This window comes from Idiotropiscis lumnitzeri, chromosome 1, assembly GCF_059441095.1.
Source record: "Idiotropiscis lumnitzeri isolate Australia: NSW breed Sydney's pygmy pipehorse chromosome 1, RoL_Ilum_1.0, whole genome shotgun sequence".
NCBI classification, from domain to species: Eukaryota; Metazoa; Chordata; class Actinopteri; order Syngnathiformes; family Syngnathidae; genus Idiotropiscis; species Idiotropiscis lumnitzeri.
The window spans coordinates 37,109,382-37,136,508 of record NC_142391.1 but is presented as its reverse complement, the minus strand read 5'-3'; the positions used below and the strand labels follow the sequence as shown (position 1 = coordinate 37,136,508).

General features: G+C 40.6%; 1 protein-coding gene across 4 annotated transcripts; it reads left to right on the top strand.

The window, feature by feature from the left end:
* Positions 1–270: 270 nt before the first annotated feature.
* LOC148344520 (rapamycin-insensitive companion of mTOR-like) lies at positions 271–26,916 on the top strand. 4 transcript variants are annotated; one of them, XM_088299167.1, is made up of 37 exons: positions 271–389; positions 515–562; positions 5,735–5,832; positions 6,949–7,013; positions 7,170–7,301; positions 7,403–7,466; positions 8,577–8,703; positions 9,202–9,371; positions 9,823–9,890; positions 10,312–10,379; positions 10,466–10,548; positions 10,648–10,735; positions 10,887–10,977; positions 11,092–11,158; positions 11,338–11,418; positions 12,758–12,858; positions 12,949–13,114; positions 13,308–13,409; positions 13,514–13,560; positions 13,653–13,788; positions 13,891–14,090; positions 16,251–16,377; positions 17,050–17,214; positions 17,529–17,684; positions 17,806–17,915; positions 17,995–18,082; positions 18,180–18,272; positions 18,541–18,647; positions 18,963–19,192; positions 19,263–20,352; positions 20,875–20,955; positions 23,014–23,321; positions 23,456–23,662; positions 23,921–24,073; positions 24,180–24,303; positions 25,024–25,162; positions 25,249–26,916. In XM_088299167.1, the coding sequence occupies exons 1-37, from the start codon at positions 341–343 to the stop codon at positions 25,327–25,329; spliced, it is 5,310 nt and encodes a 1,769-aa protein (XP_088155293.1). In that variant the 5' UTR covers positions 271–340; the 3' UTR covers positions 25,330–26,916. The 4 variants fall into 4 exon arrangements, with proteins under 4 accessions (XP_088155293.1, XP_088155284.1, XP_088155275.1 ...); XM_088299158.1 differs by lacking the exon at positions 20,875–20,955 and having other exon boundaries at positions 8,655–8,703; XM_088299149.1 differs by lacking the exon at positions 20,875–20,955 and having other exon boundaries at positions 23,062–23,321.
* The last annotated feature ends 211 nt before the right edge of the window (positions 26,917–27,127 follow it).

Below are 27,127 nucleotides of genomic sequence, written 5' to 3'. Positions count from 1 at the left end.
ATACAATGAGAGGTCTCCATATTTTAATAAATCAAACCCACTTTGTGGATTATTTGCTTTTACAAAACAGAGCTCTGACTTATTTCATGTGGATAACTTATTTTAACCGCTCATTCAAGTTAGTGCAACTAAGATTTCTTGCTCGGCGGTTTTTGTTCCTGTTCAAACCTCCACAGGCACCAGGTCAGATTCACTTTTGCTGTTTTGATAATTAAATAGGTTTTAAGATCGTTTATCTGATCTCAAATCTGCGTGATGTTCTGTTGTTACGGCCACCCCTGTTGTTTATTGTCTCGCGAGAAACTACGAAGTTTCCGGTGTTGTGGATGTTCCTGGAAACATGGCGGCCAGCTTCCGCGGCCGTCCTATCCGGAGTCTTCGGATGCGAGGTAAGCATTAAAAACCCGAGTCAATGCTGTGTTTATTGTTTGGATATTGCAAATGAAGAGTTTACGAGGCAGCTGGTGACCTGGACGTCTTCACGCTCAATGTTCGCTGTTTGTGTTTTTGACAGGTCGGAATGATAGCGGGGAAGAGAACGTACCGCTGGATTTGACCAGAGGTAAGCAAAGGCTTGTTCACATCACACTGAAAGCGATTATTGTTCATTATGGATGGGTATATTTTTTTCTAAACACAAGCTACGAAAAACTGAGGCCTCTCGCTGGAATTTTGTATTTCTTTGCTAATGCCACTTGGTTTCCTTTCATTTCTGTTTAGAGTAATAACATTTCAAGCCACATCTTAATAACAGACGTTCGCGAGCTAACTAACTAGCTGAGTTAGCGATAGCTAGCTGCCACAGCTAACCACCCATGACGACACTCTTTTGTTTTGATTGGCGAGTGGGTAGGATAGCCTGTTATTAGGCTAAACATCCACAATTGTTGCCGCCACGCATTCGTCAACCATATGAAATCGCGGTTTGAGGTTGACAGATGGGCAGCATTCAAACGGCCCATGATGGTGTGCAGGGATGATCTGGTGTTGCACTGGCTGTTTTTATTGACTCCCATCACTGCAAGCATAAACTATATGGTTATTCATAGTACACAATTTGTATCGGTTGTGTTATACTTTTAAATTGGCGAGGCATTCACTGGCATCGAAATATACTGAATGCGCATAGCATATACTTCATATTTCTAACACAATGTTGATAGCAGGGCTGGAATCTTTTTTTTTTTTTTTAGTTCATGCGGGATGGTGAAATCGACTTATTGAATCCTCTATCTCAAAATATAAATTCTATTTAAAAGCATTTTATGCCAGATTGAGCACAATTAATGTTGAAATATGATCGAAATTATCCAGCATGTTTCAAGATGTATTGTTAATGACTACGTTTGCATGCCTGTCTCAGTCCTTTGCTATATTCATAAATATGAGGTGGTTAACACATGCATCGTTTTTGTGAGTGTTTGAAATGTTGCATGTAATTATTGAAATCCTCATTATTGATTGATCAAATACAAAACAAATGGTCTATTGCACTGTTCATAATTTCTAATGGCATGTCATGTTTTTAGATCTTTTTATTTTGCATCTTAAAAACAAGAATTTGCTGCTCTTATTGACTTTAGGATCTTTTATGTACTGATGGTCAAAGTTATACATGCAGTTTTGATTTTGTACCATACATAAAGTCACCTAAATGTGTTATCTTGACAAGCGTTATTTTTATTCATGATCATGAATGAGTGATCAAGCTGGAGTGAAGTTGTCCTTTTTTTGGGGGGCTTCTCTCTAGCTACTCTCGTCCTATACAATCTTAGATCGGGTAGTGCTTATTAGTTTAACGTAGAGATGTACTGCTATTGATATCGGTGCATGACAGGGCTGCTAAGATTAGTCAACTAATCACGTAGAAGATCACAGTCATTTGATTGTGGTTGGTGTTCATCGTCCTGTGACTGGGCGGGGCAACAAATTCTGGCAGGTGCCTGCTCGAATCTGTATGCCCTAGTAACTTTTACATAGGAAAAAGGGATACAGTGAACCCCTGGTTATCGCGGTTAATGGGGACCGAGACCATCCGCAAAAACTGAAAATCCGCGAAGTAGCGGCGCACCTTCAAAAATGCTTAAAAAAAATAAATAAATAAATAAATATATATATATACGGGTAGAAAGAGAGAGAGAGAGTGAAATTCATGTTATAACAAAAAATAAACAAATTATTATTAAAACTTATTATTTTTTTATTCCCCAACCATTATTTTTGTATTTATTCAATTACTTCTTTTTGTATTTATTTAATTACTTCGACTTTTACCTGCTGGTACGCCGTCCGGTGTGCCTTGTGAATGTTATGATCCTCCAGCAGAGCTGGAGGATTGAGCAGGACTCTCCAAACGCAGACACGGGGGGAAAAAGGTGGTGATACAAAGATATTTATTATAATCACAATATAGTCAGTATCCAATTACAATCTAGGACTATGAGGGTCTATTGGCTATAATATATATAATATCAATCTATCGGCGGAAAGAACGTAAAGCGCTGGTGGTACACTCGCACCAGGAAAAGGGAATAACTATAGAACGAAAAACGCTTGCAAAAGGCAAGGAATGACTAACGAAGATTGCTTACCACGGAAGGATAAGAGGAGACCAATCATCGACAGAAAAAGAGAACAGAAAACGAGCCGAGCTGTAGCTGATAACGAAATGAAAGAAAAATGCGACAACAAGAAACACTTGAACAAAATAACGATCGAAGTACGGGAGCATGAGCAAGTAGGATAACAATCCGACGCCAGGTAGTCAGTGTAGGTGGATTATATAGTGAGTGTAATCAGTGAGTGAATGGGAATCCGGTGCGGGGCTGGTGGGCGCGTCTCGCAGCAGCTGACGGCATAGCGCGAGACGATCGCTGGAGGAACGCCCATACAGCTGAAAAAACAAAAACACACGCGGCATGACAGGCACGGATCATGACAGTGAAATGAAAGGTGGCATTCTTCATTTATTTATTTATTCATTCATAACTGACAGCCTCGCGCTCCGCTCGTGCCCGGGCGGAAGAGGTGCTCCTCTTCGGCTTAATTATCACGCACGCCGGACCTGCTCCCCCGAAGCGTGTCTCCGTTCGGTTGAACTCGGTTTCATTTCGCCCCGCTCGTGCCCCGGGCGGAAGGTGCTCCTATTCGGCTTAACTGTGACACACGCCCGCCCTCCTCCCCCGGAGCTTCCATTCGGTTAAACTTAGGGGCCGCTTGACACCGCCCGTGCCCGGGGAAGGTGCTCCTATTCGGCGTAACTGTCACGCACGCCGGCCCGCCTCCTCCGGAGCTCTGGTACGGTCCGAACCGCGCGAAACGTCGCCCCCGATCTTGCCCGGGGGAACGTGCTCTTCTTCGTCCACTCTCCTCTTCGCCCACGCTCTTCTTCGGCGCACGCCGGCCGTCTAACCGCTCCAGCGCCCCGTCGTGCCGCTCGGCGAAACTACAATGCCCCGCGAAAGGTGAACCGCGAAGTAGCGGGGGTTCACTGTATTGCTTATATTTGCTGCAGTTCCTAAAAATTACCTCAAGAATACACAGAGCAAGTCACTTGATCATTAGGTTTCACCTGTTTGGTTCACTTATGAAATTAATTTTTGTCTGTCATCTCCGTTTGCATGGAAAAGATGCTACCTGCTGAAATTCATGACACTTCACATTCACTACTGTGTGATCAATATTTCTTTGCAAAAACGTTTTTTATTCATCGAGTGCATAAATGTGCATAACTAACATTTTAAATTCTAGTGAATAATTCGCTAAATGAAATACATTACTGACAAGTGCAAGCATTGTCTTCTATTTTTTTTTTTTTTTTTGCCAAACCTTGTTCACAAAAATGCAAATAAAACACAAAGATGTGTAGTCTTTTTTTTTTTGTTTTGGGGTGGGGGGAGGGGATGAAACAGTCACTATTAGTAATTGTCTACCGTGTAAGAAAGTCCGCATTGTTTAGTGATGTGTGGTTTATAGCTGTTCGATGGATTGAATGCACATGAGTTAATCAGATGTCCAACTGTGTGAGTGGTCATTGAACACATCTCAAGTCTAATGCAGAACGCGAGTGACTTTGTTTTGTTTTTCTTTTGCTTCAATCAATGCAGACATGGACAGTTACAACAACAACAAAAGAACAATAAATAGGATAGACCGTATTTTTACGCCCATAAGACGCGCTGCATCAAAGGGCGCAACACGAGTTGAGGGTGCTATTTCCATATTTAATGCATATACTAGGTGCGCCGCCCTACAAGGCGCGAGCCCAGCTCGCGCTAGCTGTATCCAGCTCACCAGGATTCAATCCCTTAAGGGATTGCTGCACTGACTCTAACCAATAAGAGGTGTCATGGCAATACGTCTACTAGACAACGTCAGGGGAGGGACTTCACTGGTCACCACACTCCTTAGAGTCACGGTTTCAAATCAAAACAAAAAAACTCAGCATACAAGCAAACAATGAAACAAAGAAATAAGATTAACACAAAACATGTATCTCTCATGCCATCAATATACCCAAAAGAAATAAAAATAACACAAAAAGATTATAGCAATGGCTTCTTGGGAGCCACTCAGCCTTAGCCAATTACAGAAATGGCTTCTTGGGAGCCACTCAGACTCAGCCAATCACATGGCTGTTTAGAGAGATGTGCTGTTGTGCTTTGGGCTTTTTGCAGTCTGTTGTCTAAACCTGGGACGTTTCATGCTTGCAATAACATAAATGATAAGACAGACTACAACATTGTGGACAGCTGCCCTTTTGTCCAGCTTTCTCCTACACCATCACCCAAACGCCATAGTCACATAATGTATTAGTCACAGTCAATTGGAAGCATAGATGACTCAGACTTTGACCAGCATGGTGTGCTAACATGCACTCCGAACAGCCCAATGAGTAAAAGAGTTGATGGTTGAGGGTGATGCTTAGTCCGCATAATGGGCGCGTCGCTTTACAAGGCGCCTCGTTTGTTTTGGGGAAGATTTGGGACTTTAAAGTGCGCCCTATGATCCGGAAAATACGGTAATCAATCAGTACATGTTCTCTAAAAAGAGACCCACCATTTGGACCATGACACTTAAATTTGATCCAGCTGGAAAAATCCCATCCTCGATCCATTTCCTTTCATATCGTGTTTGATGAATTGAAATTCACTATGAAATATGTATATACGATTTAATGATTGAACTTTGTTGATATAACAAATGCAAATGCCCAAATGCTTTCCACCCATTTTGCAGTCATTGTGTGTGCTCCCGCGATCAGGGGACACAGATTTTGATCACCTGTCCCAGTGAATGCCGCAGCCGGAAGCACCTGACTTTCAAAATAAAAGAAATGTTATGAAAGGCATTTATACGCGATACAACAATTGTCGGCATTAATAAACTAGTGAATTAATGCGAAATTAACATGTTCAATTGCACAGCTCTATTTCTTTGCCATATATACTAACTTAACAACTTACTAATTGATTTTACACTAAGCATCAAATCGTCATCAGAACTGAATACAAAAAGCACTTCCTCACTGTCTGGACTGTGTATTTACTGTAGACGCAAAATTACTTTGACCAGCTAAACCTACTTCCTTCCTGCAACATATCAGAGACGCTTCCCTGACTGATACGATGATTTGCCCTACCAGCTGTTGTGAAATGCGCTATATAAATAAGATTGTATTGTATTGTATTTCTTGTATTATAGTTCATTGTATTTCATTTTCTTTGTCTTGCAGAACCACCAGAAAACTTCAGGGAAATCCTTCAAAATGTGGCCAAACCTCATGGAGTCAGCAACATGCGAAAACTTGGCCATCTCAACAACTTTGTCAAGGTAATATTGTTTTTAATAATAAGCGTGCTCATGATTTTTCAAGCAGTGTTGACAACACTGACATTGTGTTATTATTATAAAAAAACCCACTGTTCTAATGGCTTAGGCTGTGAAGACACTTGACCTGGCCATTTATTATAACTACGGTAACTAGCAAAGTTACAACAACTAATCCTTTGTGATTTTTGAAAACACATTTTCATCCGCAAATACAACAAACTATGTAAATGGAGTGTTACTATCTGTTGTTTTAGTTTTCAATCATGTAGCAATTGTGTGCTGAGCTGAAACATAACACGGCTTTAGTTGTGATAGATTACTGGATAACGCATCAGAAGACCTGAAGTCTATCTCTATTCTTAAAATAGAGGCTTGGACATCCACTTATTTACTGAGAAAACATTCTTGATGCGTCTCTGCTTTTCATTGTTTTAATGTTTCAGCATTTACTCAAATATAGCCTCAAGCATTTCTCTTATTGTCTGTCTTTTAAGACAAACACATTAACACATATAGAAGGGTCAAGTTCAAGACGATAATGTGGAAGGTCTTGTTGAATTTATAGAACCGACCAATTAATCAACTCATGCAAATATTTGCTTTAAATGATTTTCAGATATGTGTTGCGTGAGTCGCTTCTTTTAAGTCTTTTGGATGTCAGACATATTGTGACTGATTGTTCAGCCAGTGGCATCGTAGTGGCTTGAAGGCCAAGTAAGAATCTGACTTGTGTGACTGCAATTCATAGACTTTTTTAATTCTCCTGTTCACAACAAGTCAGGACATCCATCTATGCAAATGTCTCTGTTGCTTCTGACTCCTTAAAAGGGTTCTTGGACACTGAGGTTGACCACAAGATTATACATGCTACTAGTGAGATCCGTAGCCTCTACAGTTTGTAATTAGAACGTTCATGATCCATTAGCAATGAAAGCAAATTGGTTCAAAGAAATGCTACACCCTCTGAGAAGGGTTTTGTTTGGGTGATTTGAGTTTTCATTACTTTCTTGCAGAATACAAATTAAGAAGTGAACTTTTCAAGTGAATGCCTAATAATTATACTGCTACTCTTTACTTTGAACGGTGTCATTGTAATAACGGGTTTCTGTGTTACAGCTGCTATGCAGTGTGAGGCATCATGAGGAAATCTTTGGGTTTACATACGAAGAAATCATTGTTTGGTAAGTGCTCTTTCTGTACTTTAATAATTCAGAATGACTAAAATCAGACCAACAGCCACCAGTCCGACACTTTAAAGTACTACTTTGAATCAATTATTTTATTTAGAAATGTTTCTCTGTAGATTGGCTCATCTGAATGTATTATGTTGCCCCTAGTCTACGGCTTGCTTTACTGAATGAGGCTAAGGAAGTGCGTGCTGCTGGGTTGCGAGCACTCCGCTACCTCATTCGTGACACCATTGTGCTGCAGAAAGTCCTCAAACTACAAGTGGATTATTTGATAGCCAGGTAAAACTGCTCTTCAATCAAGAACGTAGTTAGCTCAAAAGATTATATTCCTTGTTTTCGCTTATCGCTTGTTTGTGCTAAAAAATATCGTGTATATTTAGATGCATTGACATCCAGCAAAGCAACGAAGGGGAAAGGACTCAGGCGCTGAGACTAGTCCGAAAGGTAGACACACATTCCTTCTGGTCTTCAAGAACCATCCTGTGTATTTTTAATTGTTTTTTTTTTCAGTTATTTTATTTTCAACTTTGTTGCCATGTTGCCGGAGGAATGCATATCTTGCAGTCACTATGAATTCCTTTGGCATATTACCATCACAAAGATCATTGAGTTCGCAGCAATGTCAGTGTGTGGATGGTCTGCACAACTCTGCAGTCAAGGCTATTTATAGCTTTTTCAGTCCTTTTACTGTAAACCTTCTTCACACATGCACACTTGCACGCAGACACACAGAGGCATGCTCTGTACTTAGGAAAGTGCTATCGACCCGCGGCGACCACTTGAGTTCATGATGTACACTTCTCTCCAAAAGTATTAACAGTGAGATCAGTTGTTTTATTTTTGCTGTAGACTGAAAACATTTAGGTTGCATCTAAAGTTGAATATGAGACAGGAGTTAACAGCTGATAGAGGTAGGAAAAGCATCACAAGACAATAGAATGGTTTGGTGATGTCACAGGTTGATTGTAAGTCAAGGATTTGTAAATAAATAGGTCTTTTGTGAGCAAGAATTTGTCTTTTTTTCATAATCATTGGTGGGATAAGTGGACTCAGAATGTTCTTTTTTTTAAACTTTCACTCAATATGATACGTGTATCAATGGGGTAAAAAAATGTTTTTTTCTTTTACACAAATAATTCAAAATACTACATTTGACCTCTGTTAATACGGCTTGGTCCTGCAATATTTTTGTTCAAGGTTATCATGCTGTCAGAATCTGATACCAGCCTATGTCTACCTCGAAGTTATACATCAGATTGCAGAACTGTCTCATTTTAATCTTTCGATGTCAAAGCCACATGTTTTCGGTCTACAGCACAAATGAAAGTATTACTGAACTAATACTTAAGGGGTGTGTATACCATAATGTCTCACAAAAACACAAAACAATTTTGGTATTAACTGTCTTGAATTACTAGACAGCATATCAAACCACCTTTAGTCTTATATATTCTACATCTATGCTTCAATCCTTGCAATTTTTTCTTTTTTTTCCAAGCTATCATAAAAAATAATAGTTAGAATTGGATTCACCCCCGTTTTTTCCTTTTGTAGATCATCACTGTCAATGCAATGCTTTTCCCCACATCTGTTGCAAACTCTCTTATTGCTGTGGGGACTGATGGACTACAGGAGAGGGACCGAATGGTCCGTGCAGCCATTGCGATTGTCTGCGAGCTTGGTGAGATGTTCTTGTATGACTGACTTAAAAAGTAATATTTCAAACATGTCTACTGATAGTTGTTAGCAGACAAACCTGGTGGATGTCAATTTCATTTTAAAGGGGGAAGTTTTCTTAACAATAATGTTCAATGCGGGCCCCACTAGCTAAACCCCATATTCTGATTTACAACTCTGTTGGTGAAATATGAATCACGACTTAGCTCACAGACATCACATGACCAAACTTAGTAAACAAGTGAGGCACGATTGGTCGTTACCTAAGCCCTGAGCAACTGTGATGTCATTTTAAGTCGAGCACGTGGCAAAATGGCCGCCGCCTGAGATGGCTAAAAACGGGTGGATTTTGCTGCTTAATTCATTTTCCACAAATAAAATATTAATCAGAATGACACATTTAGGCAATTAGGGGTACATTGAACATATTGTAAAGAAAATTATTAGGTTGACTTCCGCTTTAAAGGACCTGTCCTATATTATTATTTTTTATTCCCTGTAGCCCTGAAAAACCCAGAGGTGGTCGCTAAACGGGGAGGACTAAGCACTATCTTGAAGAGTGTAATTGACTGTCAGCTGAGCCGCATCAATGAAGCTCTGATCACAACCATCCTTCATCTTCTCAACCACCCACGTACTCGTCAGTACGTGCGCATTGATGTAGAGTTAGAGGTACCCATGCACAGACACACACACACACACACACACACACACACACACACAAACACGCAATCATGCAGATGCACCATATAGAGCAGGCGTAGGAAACTCCAGTTCCTTGCGAGCCATGTCCTGCCTATTTTATATCACCAGTTTAGTGGGTGTCAGTATTAGCGGCCGAATCTTGGCCCTCTCTTTCCCATGTTGCTTTCACTCGTTGCAGTTTCCCCATAGACTCATTGTTTATACAAGCAGCTTGGACCAAGGCATCCCACCACCAGTCACATTAGCCACATGGATGTCATATGACATCAGTCAAACTGCCAGAGGATTTACAGGAACATTTCAATGAAATTCCACATAATGTCTGAGAACAAGTAAATTATTATTAAGTTGGTCAAGGCAAACCAAGTGTGCTTCATCTTTTACTGTTTTTTATGTGTCTGTGTGTTCTGTCCTACAGCAAATCCTCGCACCTTTCACAGATTTTCACTACCGTCACAATGCAGACATGGCTGAAGGGCAACTCAAGTGAGTATTTGTGCATGCGTAGTATGAAAAAAAGGCAACAAAAACTTCGTATTGTGTCAGTTTGGTCTGTTTACAATTTTTGTATTCTGATCTTGGTGACCACTGTGAAAATTTAACGGTTTGTCGTATGTCTTTGTGACATCCCTTATTATCTTGGCTTTTGACTCCTCAATGACTCACTGGTGATGTTAATCATACTTATTAATTTCATGATAACCCAGGAAAGTAGCGCTGAGTGATTTAATTTGTTTTCTTTTTTTTTATATAATTACTCTCAGGTTTGTACTTGTGCAAGTTTGATCTTGCATGAAAGGTTTTCTTTACATTCTTCGAAAGAACTCTCTAGTCCATTTGTAATGATGTTTTGTGTGAGGAACACAGTGTTCTCTTTTTTAATGGGTGTGTGTTTTCATATTCACAGAGAGGACAAAGAGGCACGTTTCTTATCAAGTAGGATGGCCATAGTGGCAGCTTTTCGCTCTTGGTCTGGTAAGGCCTCAAGTCAAGTGGATTAAAACTTTTTTTTCCTGTTTAAAACTTGGTGTTTTTAAATTAATCTGTTTTTTTCCTTATAGGAATTATAAACCTATGCAAGTCTGGAAATTCTGGAATCCAGTCTTTAATTGGTTTACTTTGCATACCAAATGTGGAAGTTAGGGTGAGTGTTATTATTGCAAACATTTTAAGTTGTTGAAAGGGGGGGCACCAAATTTTAGTCTAATAATGTTTTTTATCTATATAAAAAAATTCTTTGCAGAAGGGCTTGTTGGAGGTGTTATATGAGATATTTAGGCTCCCTGTGCCTATTGTGACCCAAGACTTCACAGAGGCTCTTTTAAGTGTTGGTGAGTAATACAGTTTCTGTTGTCTTCTCTAACAACTTTTACACTTACCATTCTCTTTAGTATGGGTGTGGGGAGCCACAGTTTTGCACCCTAAAGATCAAATCTAAATCCATATTCTATGCTCAATATGCAATAAATTCTTCCCTATCAGACCCAGCTAGATTTCAGGACACATGGAGACTCTCTGATGGGTTTGTTGCTGCTGAGGCCAAAGTTGTTCTTCCCCATAGGGCTCGCTCACGGTGAGAAATACTATAAGACCATTGCGATATAAAAAGCTGAAATGTTTTGACTGACTTGACATTTTACCCTTTATATTACTCAAAACTTGTTTTCTCATCTTTTCCATTGACCAGGCCTGATTTGATGGATAACTATTTAGCATTTGTGCTCTCTGCCTTCATCACCAGTGGGCTGCTAGAGGTGAGTGCTGTGGGAGTAATATGCATGTGTCCCACCAAGGGACGTACATTATTGTTTTATACAGGGTAGTTTTTTTATTTGGTTGAAATGTTAATTGCCATTTAAGACACGTTTTCATAGTATTGATTGAAATCTTTTGTGTATTTCTGTTAAAGTCACATTGCTCTATCTCTTTTCAGGGTCTTGTTGAAGTGGTGACAAGCAACGATGATCCGCTTGCTGTCAGGGCCACCATCATCTTGGGCGAGCTTCTACACATGGTAAGGCAGTGTCTGTGAAGCTGTCTCGCTGTATAGTGAGGAAATCCTTTTTATAATAATCATTAATGAATATTAGTGGTACTTGACCATGATCAATCAATGCCTTTCATTGCCAATCACAAAAGCTGATCAAATTCAACCAATGTTATTATAGTTTGGGATTTTTCATTTCCGTTTAATTTTTATTGTTTTGTTTTTTTATTTCTAATTAGTTGTCAGAATAGATTTGTTAGTTTTTATTAGTTGTCGTTTTTTGGAAAATGCTTAGTTTTGGTTTAGTTTTTAATGATTTTAGTTTTTTTGTATTGTGGTGTATTTGTCAGGTGTGATTTTTTTTCCTATGTATTGCTCATTAAAAACAAAAAAAAAATAAAATAACATTTGAAAATGTTATTAACTTACTAACATTGATGCGGAATAACCATAACCACATAAAACATTCACTTAAAACTTTGTACAAGAAGTCCAAGGTGCAGTGCATTATTGTTTCTTCTAAAGTCAAAAGGCAGATGAAACTCACAACAAATGTAAATGTTGTTTTAGTTTACACACCCCTTTTGCGATGCTATTTTTTGTGACATTAAAAATAACGCCAAATTAAATCATTTTAAAAAATTACTCCACTATTAACTTGACCTATACAACTCAATTGGGGAAAAAAAAGAAAAACTTTTGGAGAAGGTGAGTAAAAACAAACAGATTAATGACTTTGCACAAGTGTGCTGTGTGAATGTTATAATTTGGTTCATAGCCTCCTTTATAATTGTTTCAGAATGTATTGTCATTGTACTCAGGTTGCAATGAGATTAGAGAGCTCCCCGCTCCAGTGCAATGCTACAACAATTTTAATTAAATATATAGATTAGATTAATTAAAGATTAAATAATTACATAGAAAATAAATACGAAATTGGATAAATATAAACACATTATGTTGCAGTTCTACGAGGTAAGGGTAGTTGTATGTGAGAGTTCAGCATGGAGATGGCTCTCTGGAAGAAATTGTTTTTCAGTCTGTTAGCATTAACTGAATCATGGTAAATACGGTGAACATGGTCATTCTGAAATAGTCTACAGATTTTTTTGTAATAAGAAATGGATGGAAATTTGGACAGAATGCTTTTTTTATTCTCATTCATTAATCGCTAAAACGGTTGACAGATTAATCAACTACTAAAGTAATTGTTAGTAAACAGCAGCTCTAGAATTTAAATATGTCCAGACAATCCATGTGTTCAGTCTCAGATGATCAAAATTGTCATCATAAAACGCTGTTCGGAACACCCCTAATGAAAAGTATACTGTATGCAATCAAGGCTCCGTGTGTCCCCCATGTTTAGGCAAACACCATCCTTCCGCACACCCACAGTCACCACCTGCACTGCCTTCCCACCCTTATCAACATGGCAGCTTCCTTTGACATCCCACAAGAAAAACGACTGTGAGTACATCCATGCTTAAATTTTCTCTTCTAACAGTGCGCTGAACTCATAACCTGATCCCTTCATGGGTTTGTTTTTAATTTTGATAGTCGGGCAAGTGCAGCTGTCAACAATCTGAAGCGTTTCCATGAGAGAAAGAAGAAAGGTGTAAAACCACACAGCCTCTATCTAGACCACATCATCCGCAATTCTGTGTCCTCGCATAGCCGCAGAGAGTCACACTCACGGGTCCAAAGGGACATCTACGTTATTAAGGTAACGTGCACAGCTTCTTCTTTACGAATGATATCTTAAGGCAGGGACAAACATGACAAAGTGATTATTATACACTAAAGCCATCAGTTAAAATTGTTTTACTTTTGATGATTAGATAAATGCTGAATAAATGCTGAACCAACATGAAAGTGTTTCATTTTCTTTCATTTCAATTCTTTATTTTACCGAGCAGGATACAGAGGAAGCGCTGATGATGAACTTGAGAGAAAGTCACATTCTCAACCATAAGCAAAACCTAGAGTGGAACTGGTTGCTCATTGGCACTATCCTTAAGGTCAGGCAACTGTCATGTTGCGCCATCTCTCTCAAAATTGTTTATCATTTTTATTTCTTTAGCTCTCAGTATTTCATGTAAATACATTTTTTTTCTCATCCTAGTGGCCAAATGTAAATCTCAGGAACAACAAAGATGAACAGATGCACAAGTGAGATCTAATGACAGACTCTTAACCATCATGACCTCGATACAAAAATCTATGTGGTTCTGATTATTGCACTATTATTGCATGTGATGCAGGTTTGTGCGGAGGCTGCTGTATTTCTACAAGCCCAGTAGTAAATTGTATGCAGGGCTGGCATTGGATCACATTAAGGCGAGACAACTCACTGTGGTTGGCTGCCAGTTTGTTGAGTTCCTTATGGACTCAGATGAGGTGAGGAAAAACCTAGAACCCCAATGTTTCCATTTCCATGTTCTTTTGGACTTTTTAACTTTCTGTCCTGTACTGTCTTTGTCTGCTCTCTTTATTTACTAGGATGGACAGGGCTACCTGGAGGACCTCGTGAGGGATATGGTGTCATGGCTGTCTTCGTCTGCAGGCCTCAAGCCTGAGCGCTGCTTGCAGAGTAATGGCTTGCTCACCACACTAAGCCAACACTACTTTCTCTTCTTGGGGACACTCTCTGCACACTCTCAGGGAGTCAAACTTTTGGAGAAATGTGGCCTGTTTCAGTGGTGAGTGTACAGGATCTATCTAACACGTTTCTGTGTATTCTCATCAACACTAGGGCTGGGCGATAAACCGAAAATTTACCGTTACCGAAATGTATTACAATGACCGAAATCATTTTGCCCATGTCGGTAAATTCGGTGTTTAAAAAAAGAAGAAGAAAAGCCTTTTCTGTCTGCGGCAATGTTCATGCCCCTTTAAGACCGCGACAGCGCCTCTAGTCACGTGACTCCACCCGTCTGTCGCTCTCGTTGCTGGCGATTCAAATCCAGAAGCTTTTTCACCACCCACAACACAACCATGCTGTGCTAAAAGTTCAAAGTGAGAAGCAAGGTTCGACAAGTGCCAACAGCCCATAACGGAGGCGACACCATATGAGAGAACGTCTCAGAGGTGGACGCGATAGCCTAGCACATAGCTAAAGATAAAGCTCCTCTAGTTACGTGGCGCGCACAGGATTTAAACGCTTCATGAAAGCCGTATTTCCCGATATGGACTACATCGGGCCGGGAGCTTAGACATGTCAAGCATTTTGCATCTACATCCGACTTGTGGTCGGGTCGCAACATGGATCTCTGATTGAGCCTAACTGTGCATTACATAGATGACAAGTGGCGACTGCGCACCAGAGTACTCGAGACGGCACATTTTCCCCGATAATGCCCACTTGTTTATTTGGCTTGCATTGACATTTTCTTTCATTTTATTTAGCGTTTTTTTATTTGCCATTATTTACATCATGAGAGCATCTTGGCGCAATCTATTTGCAGAAAAAGATTTCGCAAGAGGTACCCTTTTTCTTTGTGACATTGTTCAAGTCATGCAAAGCAAGCTCAGGGTTCGCGGTTAACCGCTTCCCGATTGCCCGGGGCAAGTGAAATTTGGCCACGGGCAAGGTAAAATTATGGGCAACTTGCCCGACCGGGCAAGCATTTTTTAAAGCAGCCAAATATCTTTAATTTTGACGAAAACGGTGGTGTGATCTGTTTGTGTGCACTGTATGGTGATGGTTTAACCCAGACACCCCCTTATGTTTTGGTATGGTCCATTGGCCTTATCGGGGGCAATGGGCGGGCGCTACGGGGATCAGTTAGTTCAGTGAATGTCGAGTTAAAGTGGACGTCAATAAATCCCGCAGTATTGGAACTCGTTGTAGTAGCATCCTCATTTGAAGTTTGAAAAACACAACAAAAACCTACGATATTTCGGCCGAAAATTGACAGCCGGAAGTTTTCTTACCTTCTGCGCATGTTTACAAGTGGCGGCGAGTTCGTTCAAATCCGAACATTTCGGATTCCTCTGACATGACTAAAATAGCTCGAATATATTTAAGTAGACAATTCAGTTGTGAGTAAGGAAGGGAGTAATATTTGATTATTGGCTGTTAATTCATTAGCTTCATGATGTGACCTGACATAGTGTCAGTGACTATGTTCTGTTTATGCTATGAAACTTATGGAGGCAGCACCACAGGCACTGGTCTTAAAGGAATACACAAATTTGCCACACTCATAATTTACTCATGTGATTCCTCAATTAATACGCTCTCTTGGACTTAAAATTGATCATCTGGATTGCTGTAATATCATTTTCCCAATTTAACATGCAGATTTGTTAATTATTAAAACTACAATTAACATTTTCAGTATCTGCACAGGATGATACATTTGCTGTTGTGAGTAGGGTTTCATGGTTGATGATGAAAACAAGATTAATTTATGCTTATCAGATTATATGTTTATTTACATTTGTGGCGCAACCATAAACATTTTATTCTTAAAGAAAAAAAATTGTCACTTGCCCAGGTCGGGCAAGTAATTTGGCCACTCGGGCAAGGCAAATTTTAGTGGCACTTGCCCTATGGGCAAGCAGTTTTTAAAGTTAACCGCGAACCCTGCAAGCTATTTGGAATGTTCATACAAATGATTTTTGTACTTTTATTTTTCATTGAAAGTAAAGTGTACCAGTTGGTCAATAAAAAAAACGGTCAATATGCAATTCCTGCATTTATTTTGATTTTAGTCCACGTGGGAATTTATCGTGCATTTATCGTTATCGAGGTAAAATTGCTCGATTTCTCGCGATATTGATTTGAGGTCATATCACCCAGCCCTAATCAACACACATTCACACAACTTAAAACGATCTGCTTTCTGTTTTTGTAGCCTGCTGAATCTGTGCTCTGTGAAGAACCAGGATGCAGTGCTGAAGCTTGCTGTAGCCGCACTGGACTACAGCAGAGATGGTCTGGCAAGAGTGATCCTCTCCAAGATCCTTACCGCTACTACTGATGTAGGCCAACAACATAAACACACAAGTATATCTGTCAGGCAATGATAAGGAGAGACATTTAGACATATTCTCTTGTGTTATTGTTTGAAATATAACCTTTCAAACTCTCTGTGATGGGTGACAGTGAGTTTAAGACCTGGTTCGAGACGGACTTGTAGTCTCACCTGCTCCAACACAAAGAACAATATTATTTTGTAGCATGACCGTCGTGAACGAAAAAAAGGTAGTAGTCTGGGAAGGCCTTTAACCGACCGACGAAGCCAAACTGACTCCACTCCTGATGTCACTGACTTGGCCACGTGCCTTAAAGTCGCTCATCCAATACACAAATACTACTGTACATACGGTAGTTTATAACTATTTTTTCTTCAGCCTTTCTTTTTTTCTAACACAATACTGTTCCATTTAAATTCTCCATAGAAACTTTGTAACAAAAAATGTGGGTAGTTTTTGTAGAGCTGGAACGCATTAATGGTATTTCACATTATTTCAATGGGCAAAACTGACTTATTATATGAGTAAATTGAGTTTACAAGCCTGTTACCGGAAAGAATTAAATCTTTAAGTCAAAAAAACGTTTATGTGAAGCAATTTAGCATTAATCTTTGTCTCTATTGCTCATACTGTATTATTCTTGTCTCTCTTCTCTCAAACTATGCATCTTGTGAGCAGACCTGCAGACTGTATGCCACCAAGCACCTCCGTGTCTTGCTGCGAGCAGGTGTGGAATTCTTTAGCAGCTGGGGCATGGAGCTGCTGGTCACACAGCTTCATGATCATAGCAAGGCTGTGTCCATGGAGGCCCTCGATATTCTAGATGAAGCCTGTGAGGACAAGGTGATCAAGGAGAGACATTCATGCACTTCCTACTCACAATCATATATCTTTATTCCATCCCTGTTCTCCTATTACTCTACACCCAGTTTTCTTGTTAATATTGTGTTGTTGGATTAAGAATGAACCTAGCTACTATGCAGATGATTTCATCCATCTCAGGACTGCCCAGGACAGCCATTTTGACAATATATTGCCCTCTGCTGTCAAACACTCAAATCAAGATAGCAATGTATTGTAAAATGTAATTAAAAAAAAAAGAAAACTTGAACTGGTCAGTAAACCCCGTGACATATTTTTATGACTGTTTTTTACAGGCCAATCTTCATGCCCTCATTCAGCTGAAACCAGCTTTGTCTCACCTCGGAGACAAAGGCCTTCTTCTGCTCCTCAGGTTCCTATCCATACCTAAAGGTTTTTCTTACCTCAATGAGAGGGGTTATGTCAGCAAACAGCTCGATAAATGGCAGAAGGTACGCACACAGGAACCTCTTGCACTGATTTAGTTTGCCCGTGTGCTATTAAGAAAAGAGAACCTGTGGTTTAAAAAGTGTGTTGTTTATTTGCGAGATGTGATTGTCTTTTTAATTGCAGGAATACAACCTAAAATACGTCGATCTGATAGAGGAGCAACTCAACGAAGCACTAACAACCTATCGCAAACCTGTTGATGGCGATAACTATGTGAGACGCAGCAACCAAAGGTAAGAAGCAGATTTTACTGTTTTGCATTAGAAAATCAAGCCAAAACTACTTCAGTCTAATTTCATTGATCGTCTCCAGGTTACAAAGACCAAATGTCTATCTTCCTGTGCACTTGTATGGTCAGCTAGTCCATGATAAAACAGGCTGCCATCTATTGGAGACTCAGGTAATTGTTGCATGGAAACTTTGTTAATCTAACCTCATTTTGCTTTTATTTAAAATAATGTAGATTTATTTTGAACCCATTGTTTTTCTGTCTCCAGAGTATAGTTCCTGACCTCAGCTATACGGTTCGCTCCCCGATGCTGGACACCTGGGAGGGCATCAAACAGCTTAAGGCTGCTCTCTGGGCTCTGGTCAGCAACACTGAATTATATAAGTTAATGTTTTACGCACTTTAATTTTACAATCTTAGTGATCCCAGTACAAAAACCTCTGGAATTAATCTGTAAGTGGTGCATACGCTTACTAAGAGTACAACGCCTACTTTTATTGTTTAATCCATTATCTCTCATATCAGATCATCCATCCAATCCATTTTGGTTGATACCGCTATTCTAATTTTAATCAATGATGCCTGAAGGTAAAAACATATCTAATGGATTCTGTTTAATTTCCATCCAGGGCAACATCGGCTCTTCCAACTGGGGCCTAAATCTCCTCCATGAGGAGAATGTCATCCCTGACATCCTTTCATTAGCTCAGCACTGCGAGGTCTTGTCAGTACGAGGGTAAGACCTTTTTTATTCTCTACAGGGCTCACTAAATCACCAAACTTTTTCACTTTTATTCTTCAGTGTAAATGCAGTTTTTCAATACCTCATGTCTCTTAGAATAAAAAGGGAAAGGAGGTGCCATTATTTGTTTTTATTTAGGCTGCATGTCACTTAGTATTGTAAAGTAAAATCCAATTTTAATTATTGAAAGTAAAACAGAACAAAATTATCACGGTACATACTCAATTGACTAGAGCAGTATGGCGATTAACAAACCTTCTGTGAGTAATCTCTATCTTCTCTAATTATTGGATCTATTTCTATCCACAGTACGTGTGTTTATGTGCTGGGAGTGATCTCCAAAACAAGGCAGGGGTGTGAGATGTTGAAGCAGTATGGTTGGGATGCAGTCAGACACAGTCGCAGGACGCTGTGGCCAGTCACTCCAGATGAGGTTGAAACCCAGTTGACCTCTGAACTCTCGTCCGTGCCAAGCACACTTAGTCTCAACTCTGAATCCACCAGCTCTCGTCACAACAGTGAAAGCGAGTCTCAACCAAGTATGTAGACTGATATATGACTCTTTGTTCTGTACATTGTTGGAGAACGTCTTTTCCTTTGTGCTTTCAGACATGTACATCCTGGACGATGACAAATGTGATGTTCTGGACCAGTCAGATGAGGCTCCTTTCTATATACACTCCAAACCAGTCAAGGACCGCAGCCCCTTCACTATCCTGGCCTCCACACGCTTTGTTCGTGCACGTTTCCTCAACTCGCTGTCCCTCCCCAGCAAGAAACTGCGCTCCACAAGTGACCCCAAGACCCCAACGGGCTCCCGCACACCCACTGAGTTTAAGATGAGGCGTAACCGGACAGTGACAGAGCCCTCTGTCTACAGCCCAAACCAGGGTGATGTTTTCACCACTGTGTTAAATGGCAGAGCAATGCCAAAAAGTCCCACTGTCAGCCTGGAGACGTCATTTGTCGGGACCAGAGGGGGATCTGAGGAGCATCTCGTGGATGGAAAGCTGGCCAGGGGAGGAGGCTCAGGACTGGCACTCAGTGGTCTGGGAGGGCACGCGGAGCATCCCTGTCGAGAGCGGGAGCAAAGCAGCCGAGAGCGTCTCACTGGAGGAGATGGAGGTTCCTCATCGAGTGGGGGTAATGTGGGAGGGGGAGGAAGCGCGGGAGGTACTCAGTTCAAAAGCCGCAGTCAGAGTTTTAACACGGACACCACAACCAGCGGCATCAGCTCCATGAGCTCCAGTCCATCAAGGGAAACCGTTGGAAACCCTGAGCATTCCGAACCTGAACCGGACTCCTCTGACTGTGTTAGCCTCAACACAGTTGTCTCAGCCAAGACTGTCAAAACGCTGTCCCCTTTGACTCCCCAGGCACAGACCAACCACATGTCTGCACCGAAGTCCTCCACTGTCTCTCTGGTACCACCCGGCTCCTCGCATACACTCCCCCGTCGAGCTCAATCTCTCAAGTCCCCCTCAGTGACCACCATCAAGAGTCTGGCTGACTGCAGCTTCATGTACACCAGCCCAAGAGATGCGCTGGGCTATGCCACCTTGAAGCGGCTGCAGCAACAAAGGATACACCCATCTTTGTCCCATAGTGAAGCACTGGCTTCCCCTGCAAAAGATGTGCTCTTCACAGACACCATCACTATGAAGACTGGCAGCTTGGACTCTCGACTCACACCTCGCAGGTAAGGCCTGGTTATGGAAACTATACATCAAAAGCACTCTGGTTCTTCTTCGCATGATTATTTTTTTAAATCTTTATTAGTGAGTCATGGGTGTCACTTTCACCATTTGCTACAAAGCGCAGAAAGAGCTGGGAGCAAAGCATATAAGGCCATGCTTCACTTTAGATGCACCATGAACCAAAATATTAAGACACACCTCATAATCAGTTAGTCTAACGCCTTTGGGATGTACTATAACAGATATTGTGAGCCAGGATTGCTCAAATGGTCTTCCGGATGAAGGGACACACATTCCCACAGATATTTTCTCGCTTCCAATCGCGTGGAAACTGAATTGGAGGCACAAAAAAAGTGACACGCAGCTCCATATTTTCTTCTATTTTCCCTTTTTTAAGCAATATATTGATATCCATGTGTCCTAATACTGTTGTCCATACAGCGTCAATCTGTCAGGGGATGGTCTGGGTTTCTGTCTGCATCTGCAGTTTGTGTCTTTCGTGGACATTGTGTTGTGTTTGTCAGGATATCAGACAGGAGAAGTACCTGCCCAGAGTCCAGTGTCTTAAGTCCATACCGCAGACTGTCCAGAACCCTGGTGCCGCGGTGGGTGGACCTTGTCAGTGTCCTCTTTAGTTAGATTCTAGTGCGAGTCTGCTTTTACTCTCTTGTATTGCCTCTTTACCCACAGTGGTCATCACCTGTGCTTTGACCCCTGTAGAACTTGGCTGAAAATCTCTTGTAGATTGGTAGTTAGTATTAGTTGTAAACCTGCACATCTGACTTGTAACTGCTGATCACATTTACACAAATATGTTTGTGAACCAACTCTTTGAACCTCGCTCAGTATATCTCTCTGGGAGGTGCCCCCTGTTATCACAAACTACATAGGCTTCGATGAGAGGTGGTGGTGGTGGTGGTGGCAGCAGAGTTGGTAGGTAGGTGGACCCACTCTTGGTTCTTGTGGGACGGACCTCCATTCTTTCTACATTGCCCGGATGGAAGCAACATATGCACAATGAGCTCCTTGAAGCTAATAGACCTCCACGAAGATGAGCTGAAGATGTGTGGTATGGTGTATCCAATACTTCTCACCGCCACAAATGTCACACGCTTGCCAAAATGTATTTGTCAGCCAGAAAATTGAGTCACATTAGTGGATCTGCAGGATCCTGACTTTCACATTGACATCCAGCGCACAGAAAGTACCGCTGCTTCGCCTTCAGTGTAGCCCAGCTGTCACTAACCTTAGTAAAAGTGAGAGTTGGGCAGTGGTTTTTGCAAAGGACAACCAGTTTAGTACACACTTCTGAAATAAGAATTCATGTTATCCTTAATAATTAATATTTACCTATTTGAAGAACCCTATCATGTTGTTTTAATGACATATAAAATAAATGCCGATGTACAAGTGTTTACATTTTCAAATAGTCATGTTTACATTCTTAGAAAATCACGATGTCCCATCAATAGTGATTTTTTTTTTATTTATTTATTTTTTTGGTTTTTTATTTTACTATTATAAAACGCATGGCGACCCATGGTGTCGAGTACTAGATACTGCCATTAGAGCTGTCATTGTCTCTGACGGTCTTCATTCAGCATGTATGTCAGAATAGGTGTTGAATCACACGGATGACTCTGGTCAGCCAATTTGGACACCTTTTTTTTGTTTTGTGCTCTTAAATGTTGTACCGGGTTAACACGCATCTGGTGTGCTTGTTCGACTTTTTCATGTGCACTGCAAGCTTTAGTGCATGCAATTTGGGCATGGGGCATTACCTTAAGTTGTAAGATACTGGGCAAGGTTTGTAATACGTTTGATTACGCATGTATGTGTAATTCCAATTCTCTGTAAACCGAGTAGTGTATCCAACATCACCGCCCTACTTACATTACACCCTAGTGCACACTCCACTCGGGCGTCTATTTTCAAACTCCAAATCTCAGAATTGTGAGGCAGATTTACACACCACTACTCCACTGTGCTTCACTCTACCATATATTATTTTAGATGTACAGTATTACACTGTAATAGAAATTGTATAAAAAAATAATTTTTAAATAGTATTTATGGGGATCACGTACGCTACTTGATTTTATACATTAAATATGCTTCTCGACCTAATCATTTAGCAATATGTACAGTCAATTTGTCTGCCCTTTTGTGTTTTTAATTTTGATTTGCTTTATTAATTTTTATTGTATTTTTATTTAAGGGAATGTAACTTATTGTATAGTGTCCTTGAATGCCAAGAATTTAAATATAATGCATTATTATATGTATGTATAAAATGGAGAAAAAAAAACAACTAATTACAAGTAAATCACTCCCCCAATAAAGACTCTTACGCCTAATGGCTGCCTAGCATTCTAAGCAGTTCAGTCACTAAACACCCATGGCCAATTGTTGGAGGGATGCGATTATCACATTTGTTGTCATGAATTATGTGTTAACTTTTATTTGAAGTATTTCATCTCCATTTGAAACTTTCTTTCTTTTATATTATGAAGCTCTTCTATGATGTGATTCAACACTTGAATGTGCTGCAGCTTCTGATCTGTTGTAGCCCTTTTCTCCACCCTCTTTCTCACTCTCTCCTCACCCAATCTCTCTGCTTATCCACCATTATTTTGCTGTTACTCCTTATCTTTCCTTCCCAGTCTCTCCCCTCGGATCCTCTCACGTACCTCTCCTCTTGGCCTCCCTAGGTTTTTGAAGGCTCTAAGCTTTGCCTCTCTGGATAAGGAGGAGCTCCTCAGCCCAATCAACCAGAGCACCTTGCAACGTTGCTCCTCTGTGCGCTCCATGGTCTCCAGCGCCACCTATGGGTGCGGCGATGACTACATTGGCCTTGCGCTGCCCGTGGACATTAATGATATGTTCCAGATCAGAGACACGGCATACTTTCAACAGAGGATAAGTCCACCTTCAGAGGAGAGGAAACGCTTTCTGTTTGGTGACGATAATGGTAATGGTCTCTTATTGCCTCAAGTAAAAGACAAATACACAAGGATTTGAATCAACAGTATGTTTGTAAAAGAAACAGAATATTTTAGTGATAATTTAAGATTGTGTTAATTTTTACATCATTAAACCCTGTAGGTGATCGTCTTGCCCTCCCAATACTGAAGCAGCAGTTCAGTATCTCCGAGTTGATTGCGAATAGAGGCGACTGCCCAAATCACACTGTGGACTCGGATGAGACGGGACTGCAGGACCACACTGAGGAAAACTGCCTCTACTGTGTAGGAGCACTTGTCCTTGGATACCCCGCGCAACCACCAACCAACAGCACACGGACTCGGACAGGTGATTATACGCATACACGAACATACACATGAATTTCATTGAAGAACACAATCCTGTTAAAATTCCTTTTTGGGATATAAGCATGAGAAAATAGTAAATCATTCATCAAAAGGCTAAGAATCAATGTCAGCTGGTACCAGTATGATTTTTATTGATTAAAGAAAATTATCTGTTAAAATATGTTGAATATACTTTGTTGAAACAGCTTTTGCTCTACATTCCTTTGTTGAGCTTCAGTGTGCAACCTTGTTCTTCCAGACTATGTGGACTTCCCATCGTGGGGAGGCCAGAGCGGCCATCGTCTAGAGGTGATGCCTCAGTCCAAGTTCTCTGGCGTGTCAGGTTGTAGTGATGCCGCCGTGTCACAAGGATCCATTTGTGGCACGCCCACGCCGAGTGACATTGTCATTGGTGAATAGTCTAATTAACAAAGAATCTGCCTCACTATTGTATAGAAACACCTGAGCAGTGATTGACACCAGAGCCATATTTTTAATCCTCTTATGTCACTTACTAGGTGGCAAGGCAATTTCAGAGGACGGCCCTGCCCCTCGAGTGCTGCTAAGAAAAGAAGTGCTTCGGCTCATCATCAACCTCAGCTCGTCTGTTGGGACCAAAGGCCACGAAACGGGACTTCTCACGTAATTGCTGTTTTTTTTTTACTATGCATACCATGTTATTCAGACTCTAAGTCACACTTTTTTTCAGATCCTGAAAACTAGAAAGGTTTTGTTCAGACATTCATCCAGACACCCTAACACCATCCTCCAAAAGGCGCATTTGAACAACCCTCTTAAGTTTTCAATCAGTCCGATTGAAACAGTGTGCACTTGGAGTGTATTTCCGAATGCACCCCTAATTGTGTTGACAGCAGTGAATGAGTTCCTGTTGAATTCGAAACTTACGCTTCTAACTACCGAAACATTTTTCTATTTAGTTTAAAATAGCTAACCTTATTGAGAATCCCGTGTCGCATTGTGGCCAAAGGCAAATTCCTGGTGCTGTAAATTCTTGTTGTGGCTTAAGGAAGCCGCATTCTAAACTGGAGACATGTCGCACATTGGTTGCCATGGTGACTACTACTTCTTACATTCCTTCTACTTTCTTTTGACGATTCGTCGATACTTTTGCTGCATTACCGCCAGCTTCTTTAGCAGACTGCACCCAATATTTGGTCTCAGTGTTTGAAAAATTTTCAGAAGAATGTGACTTCAAGTCGAAAGTGACTTGGTTTTTTTTCGCTTTTTCATGATTTATTGTGTGAGTGGTGTGACTTATAGTCTGAGAAATACTGTAATTTTTTTTACTGATGGATCCTTGATTGTGACTTTTGTGCCCTACTTCCCTGTATTTCTCTTTAGGATAAAGGAGAAGTTTCCATATGCATTTGATGACATCTGCTTGTACTCTGAGGTGTCTCACCTCTTAGCCCACTGTATGTTTCGCCTGACCTCCAGACGTTTCATACAGGAGCTCTTCCAGGATGTGCAGTTCATGCCAGTAAGTCTATTTGTCTTTCCCCATCCCATTTAAATGAATGTATAAATGTAATATTTATTGGGGACGCTGGTTCTTGCTTGTTTTAGATGTACGAGGAGGCAGAGGCAATCCTGACAAAGCTGCCAAAACCTTTTGAAAAGGAAGAGGACCCTCCTGCAGAATCCTGATCATCATCCTTCCTGTCTGTGTCTTGCATACCAGACCCTGAACACGCCACCCAACAGTGAACCATGAAAGACTGACAAACAGCTATGGCTTGAAGGGTGGGAGTGGGTTTGGCATTTCTCTGTTGGACAAAACAGAGTCCAAGTAGCCAAGGAAGAAGTGAAGGAGGAGGGCAGCGTCACGTCACTTGGCTGTTCTTCAAGCAAGAAACAACTGGAAATGAAGAACATTAGTGTCTGCAAACAAAGTTTTACCGCCTAATGCTGTTTCAGATTTTTTTTTTTTTTTTAACGGGCGAAAAAGTGGAGCAGCTTAACCAAATACTGTCTTCAGAGGGTTGGCAAACTTGAGCAACACTCAGTAATAGATCACAAAACGAACTGGATCAAAAGGACTAAGGACTCACGCTATTTCAAAAGGAAAAAAACAAAACAAAAAAAAAAGTCAGTCTGACTGTCTCCTTCCACAGGTTGTTCTCTGTCATGACAGACATTGTCCACCCAGTGAGATCACAGATCTGGTGTGCTTTTTCTCCATCCAAAACAAAACACTAAAAAAGGAGTCCTGCTGTTTATGATTTTTAAGCATGTGGAGCCTTTGTGCTTCACAATCAACCCGCCTGCAATCTGTACAAGCCACGTGTGTTTTTTGCTTCTCTTTTCCTTACTTTCCCGCAACTTGTAGCCTCCTGTCAGCACAGACAAATGTTCCTTTCTTATTTCTTGTATCTCAGACAATCAACCACCTGTAGTATTGTCATCTTAAGCACTATAAAGTTTAAGCCACCCTTACGAAGTACATGATGAGAATCGCATGTAGGTTTATGCTAGCTGTTACCATCCTTTTTGCTTATTGTCCTTCTTGAGCCATTGCATTCTTGGTGAGCTTGTGTTTTTAGTCAAGAAGTGCAATGATCTTTGGATAAGTGCGCTGTATCTGGTATTCATTGTGTAGAATGACTTCATATAAATTTAGCACCAAAACCTGCATAAACTCAGAAGCTCCCCAACACTATGCCTTCTTACCTCTTTGGTTCACTTCCTCTGCATGTGTAACACGCATGGGCCAAGTTGTCACCTTGATTCTTGCTTGTAACACTTTATTTTCCTTTTTCTTAAAGGTTGCCATTACATTGTCAGAGTATAAATACCATGGATTCTTTTTCCACAATGCAATAGCACTGTCAGTGGCTGAGATGGAAGGGGTTGACTAAATAATCTGTACAAGGTTGCCAGGGAGACGGGATTGGATTGATCTCTGTTTCCATTGGTATGTTTTTTGCTCTAATGCTGCTACACAAATGGACTCAAAGAGAGATGATTCATAGATCAACTGAATTATGTCAGATCTGATCTATTTATTATATGTCTGTACCATAGTGTGCTCAACCAGAGAAGAAAAAAGTTATTTATATTTTCCTCAAGACTGTATTATAATTTAATACGTTTTTTTTTTGTTTTTTTTTTGCCTGAATCGTGGTTTCCCCTGTATATTGTGTACAGTATGTTTTGGGGGCATTGGTGACCTAAAGAAACATACAATCCTATCAAAGGGATGCATTGTTAATTAAAAAAGATGGAAATACCCTTTTTATTTGTTGCCGTTTTTGTAACTTGTGTCCAGTTGAAGGCAAACTAAATACAGTGCTGATGTAAAACTGTTTTGGCTCGGTCTTATAAAGGTACAGTGTAAAATATTGTGCCATCTAGTGGTGAACTGATTGAATGCAATGACCTAAACTTGAAGCGGCTGCATGTTGAAGCATGCATACTACGGTCACTCAGAGACCACACTTTGCAA